This window comes from Salmo salar, chromosome ssa17 (genome assembly GCF_905237065.1).
Source record: "Salmo salar chromosome ssa17, Ssal_v3.1, whole genome shotgun sequence".
Classification (NCBI taxonomy): Eukaryota; Metazoa; Chordata; class Actinopteri; order Salmoniformes; family Salmonidae; genus Salmo; species Salmo salar.
In genome coordinates, this window is record NC_059458.1 from 70,169,630 (window position 1) to 70,183,296 (window position 13,667).

Genomic DNA, 13,667 nt, shown 5'->3' on the forward strand with positions numbered 1-13,667 from the left:
TTTTCAGGGAAGTGGGTGGGGACCCTCCCTAATCAACTGTATGACTTCCTCATTTTGTCTCTAGAGATGTACACATGCAAGGTCAACTACACACCCTCATGAATGTGTGTGATGGACTCATTAATACATGTATTGCATCAGAGTAATAGGGTTTCAGCTACCTTCTTTTAACTCAGTAATCATTTGAGTTTGTAGAGTTTGAATTAGGAGGGTTCCCACACTATGCTGATCACTACCATAACACAATCAGGGCACTGCTATAACACTCAAAGTATTGGTGTGGGTAATGGGCAGGCCCGTGAGCTAAAAGTGTCATTGGAAAAGTTAATTTTGGTTGCAGCTCTTGACATTACCATTCAGGCAAAGTTCAGAGGTCATGCTCAATGCATGCTGGGATACAGTATGTATGTCTTCCATTGTAAGTTGTGTTAAATCTTTAAGTCAAATATAAATGTAGTTTATTTAAGTCTTTAAAAACACTTATCACGCAGGCCTAATAATTCATGTTTAAAATTGGAATTGTGGTACCTTTTGCACTGGTGAAATGTTCAGTTGTTAGTCAGATGAAAGATCTCAATGTACGCAGCTAATCAAGTCCTCAGATCACTAAGATGGTTGGCCAATCATTATAATGACACAATCAGACTATGTATTCATGTTATTGAACACTGGGCAGGGCTTTCTTTTGGGAAAATCTAATCAACCAAGAAACACATAAAGAAGATAAGTTAGAAAATATAAATGATATCAATTACCTACAACCTTTATATTGGAACACCAATGATAATCACTGGATCAAAGCACTTTGCATCACATTCATACACCCACAGTCCAACGGAGGCATGCATGGACTGGAACACCATTAGTAAAGACGAATAGAAGTCTAGGTGTGTCCATTTACACCCCATATCCCTCAGGATGGTTAGTAAAGACGAATAGAAGTCTAGGTGTGTCCATTTACACCCCATATCCCTCAGGATGGTTCGTAAAGACGAATAGAAGTCTAGGTGTGTCCATTTACACCCCATATCCCTAGGATGGTTGTACGAATAGAAGTCTAGGTGTGTCCATTTACACCCCATATCCCTCAGGATCATGGTTAGTAAAGACGAATAGAAGTCTAGCTGTGTCCATTTACACCCCATATCCCTCAGGATCATGGTTAGTGTCATGACGTTGGCCTGTGGGTAAGGTTTATGACCCCCCCCCCCCATAAATACCTTTCTCTCTTCCACTCTCTGAATCTACTGAAGGACGTGAATAGCCTGTGTTAAATATAGAGAGTCTGGGAACATCAAACAAATGGGGAAAAGGAACCATATTTTGTTAATAAAACCAGTTGGAAATATGCTTGATAACGTAATGAGTATGGATTTCATTTCAGTTGTCATCTGAGACATTATGATTGATGACAGGACGACATAAACTTTACCTGGGAAAGTATCCACCCTCTAGTTATCAGAGTCACATGGAATTGTTATGCAATTGAAATGTTTGATATTGAAAATGTTTGTTAGGAGATGAAATGTAATTTTAGCTTCCAAACGAGAGAATTGGGTTTTCATAAGGAAAGTTCCCTGCTCGATCAGTGGCCCAACCCTGTGAAGAGACAGCGGTTATAAACGATGAAACACCTCCCTCCCCCCTCTCTACTATATAATCCTTTGACGAAAAGATAACCAGGTTGGTTCCAGTACGGGAGGTCTGCAGCCTCTACGTTAGAAGGACACACATGTCAAGTACAGAACTAAGCCAACCTCGGCGTGAGCTCTGGTATGAACTGGTATGAACTTTGAGCTTATTCACTACAGAAGTGCTACTTCCTAGCCGTTGAGTTAGCAGCGGCCGCTGCTAACGTGGGTTAGGAGAGGACGGACGACGGATCCAGTCTAACAACCAGACGAAGATACCACCACGTATCCAATGGACCACCATTGACATTCTTCCGAAAACAGGGAGATCTGTTGGCCAACCCGGCCAGCATCTATGACCAATCTACCGAAGCGCAGCTCAGAGTAAATATTTATTGCATTTTCCTTTTCCAAATGGGCGGTAATTTAGAATGCATAAGATAATGTATTTACGATAGCATAGCTGCTGTTTCTCTGTTCCTAAATCTTCCCGCTCTTTCATTCAAGCCCAACCCCCTTTCCTTTGTGTAACCAGCCGTCATATCTGTTCCGTCTACCGGGACGTTTTCTGTATGACATCATTGTATTCTGTGTATTTGTAATTCTGTGTGATTAGTTAGGTATTTAGTAAATAAATAATTAAACCCAATTTTGTATTGCTGATTCAACTTGTTAGCCAGGGTTCGTGAAGATAGCCAAGAATTTACAACTTTCATTATGAGACTGAAAATAAGACAAGGGTTAAGATTGACTGCTATCGTTGTAAAATATTACAAAGTATTTTAAGAGTTTATTCGGAAGATAACAGCTCTATAAACGTTCTTCCGTGGTGCCCCAACTTTCTAGTTAATTACATTTACATGATTAGCTTAATCAGGTAATATTAATTACAGAGAAATCATTTTATAAATTAGCATGTCAAATCACTTAATCCGGCATAGCCAAAGACACGACATTTGGAGCCCCCGTGCGAGGAATCTAAAATAGGATGAAGCTTTCATTTTGATTCAGCATATATAAAATTGAAAAGCAGATTACATAATATACCAAGTTGATTATATACATTATGGGAATTGTAGACTGGAATTATTGGTGCGTGTGTGTTCCGGAGAATAGCCTCCGTGTTGTGCTCTGACGTAGTCAGTGGGTAGCATAAACTACATGTATGTATGATGGCTGATAAAGCTATCTGAGAAATAGCGCGTTTGGCCAAACGCTAAGTATTTCTGCCTCTCGCGTTTCAGACGCGTGTTGGCTAGGTCATTATTAATTTCTCGAGCGAGGACAAAGAGCCAGCCGATTGAAATTTAGGAGAGATTAGCTTGTCCAGCGATAAGTATCTCTCTGTCTCTCGCGTTTCGATGCGAGTAGACCACGGTGCAGTTCGTTGTTTCCCGCGAGTTCCGGTTAAAACATCGTCAAATATCGCCGAAAAGGGTTTGAACATAATACGTTATAAGTAAAACCTTTCCCTTGCCAAGGGAATCCTATGTTGAGCATTTTTCAGGCATAAAGTAGCATTAGCTTGCTCGAGATGCTAAGCTAACAAAAAGGGAAAACAGCCATTTTGTTTTGTGCCACATTGTAATTCATCCGACTTGCGGAACGAAAGTCCCGCCCTGGGTACTTCCGTTTGATTTCAGTGTATGCCAGCAGGGACCTCTGAAGAGTCACCAGTACTTTCCTTCAAGTAGAATTAGTCAGGTGACACTCAAGTCGTTACCCGTGATATCCAGACGGATATCGATGTCTTATTCAATTGAACTAATAAGTGAAATTGCCAGATTTACATTCTCAAGTTTAAATAATATCCAAATTGATGAGTTTTCTAAATGAGACATTGTAATCTTTTTCCACATTAACCTAGATGAATAAACCTCTCAGGTTAATTCAAGTTTAAATCCCAAATAGCCTATACAGGTTTGATTTATCATTAAAATTGATCAATCAGTAAAATTTGGTTTTTGCAAAACTCATTCAGTAATCCAGTACTGACAGAAGTCCCGCCCCGCGGGAATCCCATGTGGCTTCGGCCCAAGGAAGAAGTGTACCATAGTGGGAAGTGCTCCCAACATTTAATCTACTGTTTACACTTATGATATCCAATCAATGGAGATTGTATGGATTATCATCTCATTCAATTTAATAAGTTAAATTGTTGAACATACCTTAATGTTCTTGCAATCAAATGAGACACTTTTAAACTTCCCATATTAACCTGGATGAAGCAACCTCTCAGGTTAATTCAAGTTTAATACCCAGATAGCCTACCCAGGTAGGATTAATCATTGGCATTGATTAATTAATTCAATTTGCTTTTGCAAATTCATTCACGTCCAACTTCCACATTACTGGTACAGTACTGATGGTTCGTCAACATCTATAAATAGATTAAACGTGTCTTTGCAGCTTCCAATGAATTCCAAACCCAAACATTGAAAAAAAATAGGAACATTTTTCCTCTACATTTTTCTAATAATGTGCAAGCTACCAAAGGAGGTGGTCACCACTCCTCCGCTAATTAGTGAACTTCCACCCATAAAAGGATTGATCTCTGACCTCAGCAGTGATACCAACCCTAATTATGCCATTAGAAAAACAACAGCTGAAATTGCAAATGCTCTCCAAAATCAACCATCAAATACAGGCTTTGTGACTGTTCTCTCCACTTTAGCACTTATGTATCGCCATCAAAGGTTGGCATCGGTCCAATACCACAGTGCACAGCTGAAGCACGTGCAAGACATGGCTAACATGAGGGCACAGGTGGAGAGAACTGAGCAACTATTGACAAAAGCAGGAAATGAAAACATTCTGCTAGTCGAGGAACTGCGTTTGAAATCGGAACAATTAAAAGTAATTGCAAATACTTATGACGATGAACGAGCACAAACTCTCCAACAAAATCGTCATCTGCAGGAACAACTCAATTTAGCCAAAACTAAATGCGATATAGTCCACGCCAAACTAGATAAATCTGTCGAGTTATCTACAAACAGGAACGCCGCAATTTGATAACATGCAGGCAGTTTTGTTGAACGTTACTCAAGGTAACAATGTTCTACTCCAAATTCTGCAGACCAAAGACGATCAGTTGATGAACACAATGACAAAGTTGGATGACAAATCAGCAGAACTTATTGAAGTCGCTGACCAAATGAATGATGAGAGAACTCAGGTGATGAGGATGGAAATATTGATTTCTAAGCAAGCAAAGGAAATCTCATCACTGAATCTCTCGCTCCGTACTCGAGACCTCTATCTGCAAACCATGACAGATAAGTTTGAGACCGAAAGGAGCAGGTGTGACACTCACGTGTCCAAAATTGGTACTCTAAGCGCTCAAGTGGACTCTGCAATGCAGCAGAAGACCACCCTTAGGAAGTCCAGAATGGTCACGCTCGACAGCATGACTACCCATCCAAGCAACCGGAGTCCGGTACTCAAAGGAGTGAAGACGATAGGTTTCAGACATTGCCTCCATCATGTGTCCCTCAGTCTTCTCCTCTTGGCCATTCGGCACTGAGTAATATGGAGCCTCTTGGCCAACAAAGCCAAAGCTTGGCTTCTCCTCTTGGCCTGTCGGCCCCAATTTCTCCACAGGATGAAGCCAACCCTCTCCGCCCGCTTGGCGCGGAATACCTTGACAAACTCGTCAAGAATTTCCCCACCTTTGACCCCGTTCCAGGTCAGCCAAACGATACTGAGACGTTCCTAGCTGACATAGAGGACGCGTTGGGTGGCTACCCGAATGCTACGGGTTCTGACAGGGTTTACCTGTTGAAGCGAACGTCGAATAGACACGTGACGAGGTTCATTCGCCTACAACAGCAACACGTGCTAAATGACTACGCTAAACTTGCCACAGCTTTGAAAATAGAATTCAGTGGTTCTGCGACTCGCAAACACGATAGCTCACTGGCTAACACGGTCAAACAAGCTCGGAACGAACACCCACAAGCTTTCTATCATAGGCTTCGTTCAGCTTACTTTGGCCTACTCACGGAAACAGGAATGGAAGAGCTGTTACCATTCAAACAAATGTTTCTGTCGAACATGTATCCCACCTTCATTACCTACTTGGGCCCTGCAGCCCACGTTGGCTTGCCTATCTTACAACTCAGAGAGCTTGCAAGCACAGCTTTTGAGGCATCAAAAGCTCGCAACACTAAGAGCCCTGACCACTCGGTTTTGAAGTTTGACCAGGAGCACTCACTCCAGTTAGAGGGTGCATTATCAGGTATTGGAGCGTCGAGAGATGACGCACCACAACAGTTTCTACCACGAAACCATGATTCCAATAACCTCCGCGGTCGAAATAACTGTAAAGTACGTAGCCATCAACATGACTACCGCTACAATTGACCCGTTCGCTACGTTCCTGCACTCAACCCACAAAAAGTGTCAGAGCACAAGGGTAACAAAGGGTTGAAGGACGATCAAAACGTAGACCAATGTTCTCCAGAAGTCCCACTACGGGAAGAACTTAAGCGAGAACAATTTGAGAAAAGGGTAAAAGATAAGTCACAAGGACTAGACGGGGGAATTACCGGACACCAGGTCCGCAGGAATTAACACCCATAGCAAGGACGTTAAAGTTCAAATTTCTCCCGCTCTCATTCAAGACCCTATCCAGGGCCCGCTTGATCAAGAAACAAGCCCCGGGCTCTGTCTATAGACTCTGATACAAAAGTTGCGAAGAAAAAGGTCAAACGCTTCGTTAAAGCCAAGCCCACTCAAAATCGGAAAAGTCAATCTGCTTCCACCTTGAACAGAAATGGCACATCACGTCGTTGCGAACGACCACTCCACTTTGTGGGGAATATGTCCACTAACCACGAATCCAAACGGCCATACCTGGAAACAGTCCTGGAGGACTGCTTAGCTTGTCATGCACTAATTGATTCGGGTGCGACAATATCACTCATCTCTCAAACATTGTTTGATGATCTAAAAAGGGCTTTGAAGCCAACTAAACGTTGGTTAAAAGTGGAACGATGCGACACTACACTTCGAGGGGTCACTCAGACTACCTCGCCTCTCACATTGAGAGTCATGCTGAAACTACACTTCCAGGACGTATTGCTCGTTCACCCTGTGTATGTTACCAGCCTCGAAACTGTAACCCTGCTACTTGGAGCAGACTTGATGGATCGGTTACTCCCATTGATGGATTGGAAAACCAACCAGGTATGGTCACAGGCCACAGTGCCTTCTCCACTGACCACACTGTCTTCCCCTAACGCTAGCTGCAATGCAGTCATTCACGAGGGGTATCTGTCGAAATCACCCCTTGGGAAAAAGACGTTTAGAAACCTCTTGGTGCAGGATCCGATCCAAGGAGATATTACGATATCTCGACACATTCCATCAGCCAATCTGATTGACCATTCTTTTCATGATTTCGAGCCAGCTGTCTCTGTGAATGAGCAACTTCCCTCCTCCTTGCAGTCGTGCAATACGGTAGTTGAGATGAATTTCTCTTGCCCTTCGGACACTTCCGCAAGCACTGCGACCGTCTCAGCAAGAAAAACATTGATGTGCAGAGTACACTCTGCTTCCGATGATACACCTTCTGCTTTGTTGGGGACTGTCACCCCTTACAATGACACTAATGGCGTCAGTCCAGCAACTGACCCGATGACTACCACTGGTGAAACACTTTGCGATATCGCAGACCGATATCCTCGTCTCAGTTTGCAGGTACTGAAGAGGTTGCCACACGCGGACGCAGTGGTGACTGACATACCTCGACAGCCACTGAGGGTGTTGAAGCACAAACACCAGGAGATTTGGTTGAAAGGTTACAGCCATTCTCATAATAACGCGGCCACTGACAACTCGTACATAGGGTCCGACCTTTTCGTTTGCGCCTCGGACACCAACACCACCCGCTGGTGGGGGGTCCCGAGACACAAAGGGGGGGAATAGTAGCCCAGACCCATGATGAGCCTCATCGAGGCTGGTGGGGGGGTCGAGACTACGGACAACACCGTACGAGGCCGCCAGAGCATAAATCAAATCTAGTTGTAAACTCCCCTATGAGAACAGTGAGGAGCAGACAGGCCCCTAGACGGGGAGTATCTTAGAACACGTCTAAGATAGTACTGAGGTGTACCACACTGGTCGTAAAGGAAGTCCAATGGACTTGTCCACCTCCAAAACAAATGGCAACAATAATCATTCCTTGCCATGTGTAGGTTCAACTACAATACAACTAGTAATATGCTCCAATCATGTGTTCCGGTAGATAATATTTCAGAATAAATCTGTAGGACAACTGGACCCCTTGAATACCAGTACCAATACCACAGTCAGTCCAGCAACACTCAGTAAGAGGATTAGTAACCTCACAAGTTAAATTGCTATTGATAATAGCGACATAGGAGTCACTCAGAGTGCAACACGGGGAAGGGAATCTCCATTGCACTCTTCCAATGGTTAACACATGCCACTAATAAATAGAACCCTCCGTTCAGGAGAAAAGTTATTAGAAGTCATGAACCATGATCACACCACGTACGACTGGTCTAATACTTAGAGTACTTCCGTCGTGAGGTTAGCTCCTCCGTGGATAACATAGCTATGAAATAGACTTCATACCTACCGCCACTACAATAGTGGAAGACACCGTGACTTGTAGAAAACTACTACTGACTCCCTTGACACCAATTCTGACTGACCTCCAGGCATTGACCTGAAAATTACCTGACTACGTCAGACTCATTCTGAACAAGTTGTAATCTGCCAGGATACTTGGTTTTCTTCCCTTGACAGGCGCGATTGTGTAAGCATAAATGCACATGCACAACGAAACATCCAATTAGGATTTATGCTAGGATCACTTAAGGGTCCAAGCAAAATACCAGCCTTAGTAAAGTTGAACGTTTACTTCTAGGCCTGTGACTCTACAGCACTCACCAGTTTTCTAACCAGAAGTCCATAGGTCATCCTTTAGACTGCCCAAAACTAGTGCCTTACAGCTGTAGACTTATCATATAGTTGTCAACTTAGGATAGTACCCTAAGCGCCACCCCGCAAATTAGGAAAGCCCTAAATATGTCATTAGACAATGCCATGATAGGGTCATTATTTTGCCAAGACCATGGACGTAGATAGAATACAGTCCAATTAGATGATTAAGGTGGCATAACTATATTTTGTTTTGTTTATGCTTTCATTCATTTTGTTTCATTTTCTTCGGCACATAGAAAGTGATAGAGCCATAAACTACTCCCCCATACAACCATCAGTTAGTGCCACAACGCCGCTCATTTGGGGGGAAATGTAATGATATATTTCATGAGTGTGTGTGCGTTGTTAACATCTGCCTAAGTTACTGCCCAGATATTCCAGTCTGGACGACCAGACGACGGGTCCGGAACGGCGATCCCAATCCGGACATCCGCTGCCGAGCCATGGAACGGACTTCTTCATTTGCAGAGACCCTACCCGGGTCGACCACCAGAGGGGGGACTGCAATAGCAACCACCAACTGGACATCTACTGCCCAGCCTTGGAGCGGATTTCTTCATTTGCAGACACCCTACCCGGGTCGACCGCCAGATGGGGACCACAACGATGATCCAAAACTAGGACAACCCACGTTCATTTTTATGTTGGGTTATAACATGCAGGTTAATCGCAAGATTGAACCCAACCTGGGGGGACTGTCATGACGTTGGCCTGTGGGTAAGGTTTATGACCCCCCCCCCATAAATACCTTTCTCTCTTCCCCTCTCTGAATCTACTGAAGGACGTGAATAGCCTGTGTTAAATATAGAGAGTCTGGGAACATCAAACAAATGGGGAAAAGTAACCATATTTTGTTAATAAAACCAGTTGGAAATATGCTTGATAACGTAATGAGTATGGATTTCATTTCAGTTGTCATCTGAGACATTATGATTGATGACAGGACGACATAAACTGTACCTGGGAAAGTATCCACCCTCTAGTTATCAGAGTCACATGGAATTGTTATGCAATTGAAATGTTTGATATTGAAAATGTTTGTTAGGAGATGAAATGTAATTTTAGCTTCCAAACGAGAGAATTGGGTTTTCATAAGGAAAGTGCCCTGCTCGATCAGTGGCCCAACCCTGTGAAGAGACAGCGGTTATAAACGATGAAACACCTCCCTCCCCCCTCTCTACTATATAATCCTTTGACGAAAAGATAACCAGGTTGGTTCCAGTACGGGAGGTCTGCAGCCTCTACGTTAGAAGGACACACATGTCAAGTACAGAACTAAGCCAACCTCGGCGTGAGCTCTGGTATCGAACTGGTATGAACTTTGAGCTTATTCACTACAGAAGTGCTACTTCCTAGCCGCTGAGTTAGCAGCGGCCGCTGCTAACGTGGGTTAGGAAAGGACGGACGACGGATCCAGTCTAACAACCAGACGAAGATACCACCACGTATCCAATGGACCACCATTGACATTCTTCCGAAAACAGGGAGATCTGTTGGCCAACCCGGCCAGCATCTACGACCAATCTACCGAAGCGCAGCTCAGAGTAAATATTTATTGCATTTTCCTTTTCCAAATGGGCGGTAATTTAGAATGCATAAGATAATGTATTTACGATAGCATAGCTGCTGTTTCTCTGTTCCTAAATCTTCCCGCTCTTTCATTCAAGCCCAACCCCCTTTCCTTTGTGTAACCAGCCGTCATATCTGTTCCGTCTACCGGGACGTTTTCTGTATGACATCATTGTATTCTGTGTATTTGTAATTCTGTGTGATTAGTTAGGTATTTAGTAAATAAATAATTAAACCCAATTTTGTATTGCTGATTCAACTTGTTAGCCAGGGTTCGTGAAGATAGCCAAGAATTTACAACTTTCATTATGAGACTGAAAATAAGACAAGGGTTAAGATTGACTGCTATCATTGTAAAATATTACAAAGTATTTTAAGAGTTTATTCGGAAGATAACAGCTCTATAAACGTTCTTCCGTGGTGCCCCAACTTTCTAGTTAATTACATTTACATGATTAGCTTAATCAGGTAATATTAATTACAGAGAAATCATTTTATAAGTTAGCATGTCATATCACTTAATCCGGCATAGCCAAAGACACGACATTAGTAAAGACGAATAGAAGTCTAGGTGTGTCCATTTACACCCCATATCCCCCAGGATGGTTAGTAAAGACGAATAGAAGTTTAGGTGTGTCCATTTACACCCCATATCCCTCAGGATCATGGTTAGTAAAGACGAATAGAAGTCTAGGTGTGTCCATTTACACCCCATATCCCTCAGGATCATGGTTAGTAAAGATCAATAGAAGTCTAGGTTTCCATTACACCCCATATCCCTCAGGATGGTTAGTAAAGACGAATAGAAGTCTAGTTGTGTCCATTTACACCCCATATCCCTCAGGATGGTTAGTAAAGACGAATAGAAGTCTAGTTGTGTCCATTTACACCCCATATCCCTCAGGATGGTTAGTAAAGACGAATAGAAGTCTAGTTGTGTCCATTTACACCCCATATCCCTCAGGATGGTTAGTAAAGACGAATAGAAGTCTAGGTGTGTCCATTTACACCCCATATCCCTCAGGAACATGGTTAGTAAAGCATCAGGTAGAATTATGCAGTCTGTCACAGACTTACCTTCTCTGTTTCTTCTGTTGTGCTGGGAAGGATAGGTGTGATGAATTCCCCCTTCTTTAGAACAAAGTGTAGCATGTTTCAAGAACAATATATAATACAGCAATCACACACACACACATGTCACATAGCCTTCTACCACTCAACTCAAAGCTGTCCATGGTGCTGGCTCTGCTTGACACAGTTCGCACTTTACAAAGTATCTCAGAAAAGAGCTCCAGTTTCACACCTTTTCACTGTCACCCGGTGACTGGGATGGATATGGACCTAAAGTTGTCAGGCCACTCTAAGAAACATTGACATATAATCAGTAATGACCACTACTGGACAGAATTCTGTATGTACATTTCCTGGTTCAAAGGTCAAAATGAAAATGACATGTTTTACAATCCGTTGTCTTTACTATCATTTTTCTATATCTAGAGATACAGTGGCAAAGAAAAAGTGTTCACCTCTTTGCTCATTCCATGTAGTGTGCTTTCTGTTGTGATTTCAAACTCCCCTTGATTTTCCACTGACAGTAAGGGATCATCTGTGGAATCCTTTAACAAAAATTAAGAAAAACTATCAAAAACATTCCATTCAAACATATTTTTTGAACGTTACAAAATATTGACAGCATTACTGGTGAGTGAGACAGTCATCTGAGTTCGGCACGCAAACCACAATTAATAACAGGTGTGGTATGTCATCAATACACTGGCATATAATCAGAAACAAATCAATTCCTAGTAATTCAATATTTTCAGGGAAGTGGGTGGGGACTCTAATTTGGGCTCCCGAGTGGCGCAGCGGTCTAAGGCCTAAGGCACAGCAACGCGGTGCTAGAGGCGTCACTATAGACCCTGGTTCGATCCCTGGCTGTATCACAACCGGCCGTGATCGGGAGTCCCATAGGGCGGTGCACAATTGGCCCAGCGTCGCCCGGGTTAGGGGAGGGTTTGGCCGGGGTAGGCTGTCATTGTAAATAAGAATCTGTTCTTAACTGACTTGCCTAGTTAAATAAAGGTTAAATAAAATAAAAAATCTACTGTATATATCTATGTGGGAGAAAATATGACTTCCTCATTTTGTCTCTAGAGATGTACACATGCAAGGTCAACTACACACCCTCATGAATGTGTGTGATGGACTCATTAATACATGTATTGCATCAGAGTAATAGAGTTTCACCTACCTTCTTTTAACTCAGTAATCATTTGAGTTTGTAGAGTTTGAATTAGGAGGGTTCCCACACTATGCTGATCACTACCATAACACAATCAGGGCACTGCTATAAGACTCAAAGTATTGGTGTGGGTAATGGACAGCCCCGTGAGCTAAATGTGTCATTCCAACCCTGATCCCTGAGGTGTACAAGGAAAGGTGACGTCATAGGGTGTCCACCCTCAGAATTAATACAGTAGTTAGGATTAATAATATGTACCAATCAAATAATTAGGAATGTTAATTTACATCTCACTTGACAGTTACTCACCTCATATTCATAACTGTACTCTTCCCCATCGTATAATTCCTCCTCCTCCTCCTCCTCCTCCTCCGTACTCGTCTTTAGAGAGGAGAGAAAAAGCTGAGTCCCATATGTAAATGAAATCAAGAGGAGATATCTTTCATAAACATGTCTATCATAATCATGTCTTTGACGCAAAGCAGTAAAGAGAGAGTACAGGACATGACTTACAAGTCTTAAACAATAAGGACAATTCCAAAAAGCAAGTTAGGAGAAAAAAAATCATGCTTTTAGTCATTTTAAAATGTCTGTTATGATAATTTAATAGCTTTAATTGGTCAAGTTAGGCACAGCAAGTACAGTTTAATAAGCTTATTTTTAGTTTAGGTTTAGAATTCGATAAAAGTTATGTTTGCTGAGAAAGAAATGGTAGTAATTATTTTCTCACTGTCATTTGATGTAGTTGAGGTTAAAACAGGTTAAGGGTGACATGCTTAGCAACAGACTGTAACAACGTAAATGTTAGACATGTTTAGTTTGGGCGTTTATATGGTTATTTTGACTACATCTTTAGTTGGGGCGTTTACCAGGCGTTCTCTTTGCCTCTTATGTCGTCCTTTCTGTCCCTTGCCCTGGTTCAGAATTTCACAGTTAAAAGTTGTAATGCTTTATAGGAAATACAGATCTAACATGTCGTAGTAGTTATGGTCAAAGATATTTATATCTGTGTCATGGGCTGATTAATGGGAGAGAAAATTATCGCAAATAAAATATGTAAATGTAAGAAAATGTTAAAGGGAAAGTTTACATATTTTCTTTTACAGTATCTATTTAGACCTATTTAAATATAACATTTGTTTGTATAGTCATGAATACAAATAGGTTGTGACTTCAACAACTTCAATTTAATTTCATCATTTATGTCAAAATTCAAATTACACACTTTTCTCAAATTTTGAAGGTTGTGT

The 13,667-nt window shown here is 42.1% G+C and overlaps 1 protein-coding gene across 1 annotated transcript in view; it reads right to left on the bottom strand.

The window, feature by feature from the left end:
- LOC106609601 (collagen alpha-1(VII) chain) overlaps positions 1-13,667 on the bottom strand; it is a 96,086-nt gene that overhangs the window by 3,791 nt on the left and 78,628 nt on the right. The window contains exons 73-77 of the mRNA XM_045698655.1: positions 13,287-13,331; positions 12,727-12,798; positions 11,702-11,791; positions 11,479-11,535; positions 11,253-11,306 (exon numbers count right to left, since the gene is read on the bottom strand). Coding sequence (XP_045554611.1) covers positions 11,253-11,306; positions 11,479-11,535; positions 11,702-11,791; positions 12,727-12,798; positions 13,287-13,331 — 318 coding nt within the window. The remainder of the gene's footprint in view (positions 1-11,252; positions 11,307-11,478; positions 11,536-11,701; positions 11,792-12,726; positions 12,799-13,286; positions 13,332-13,667) is intronic.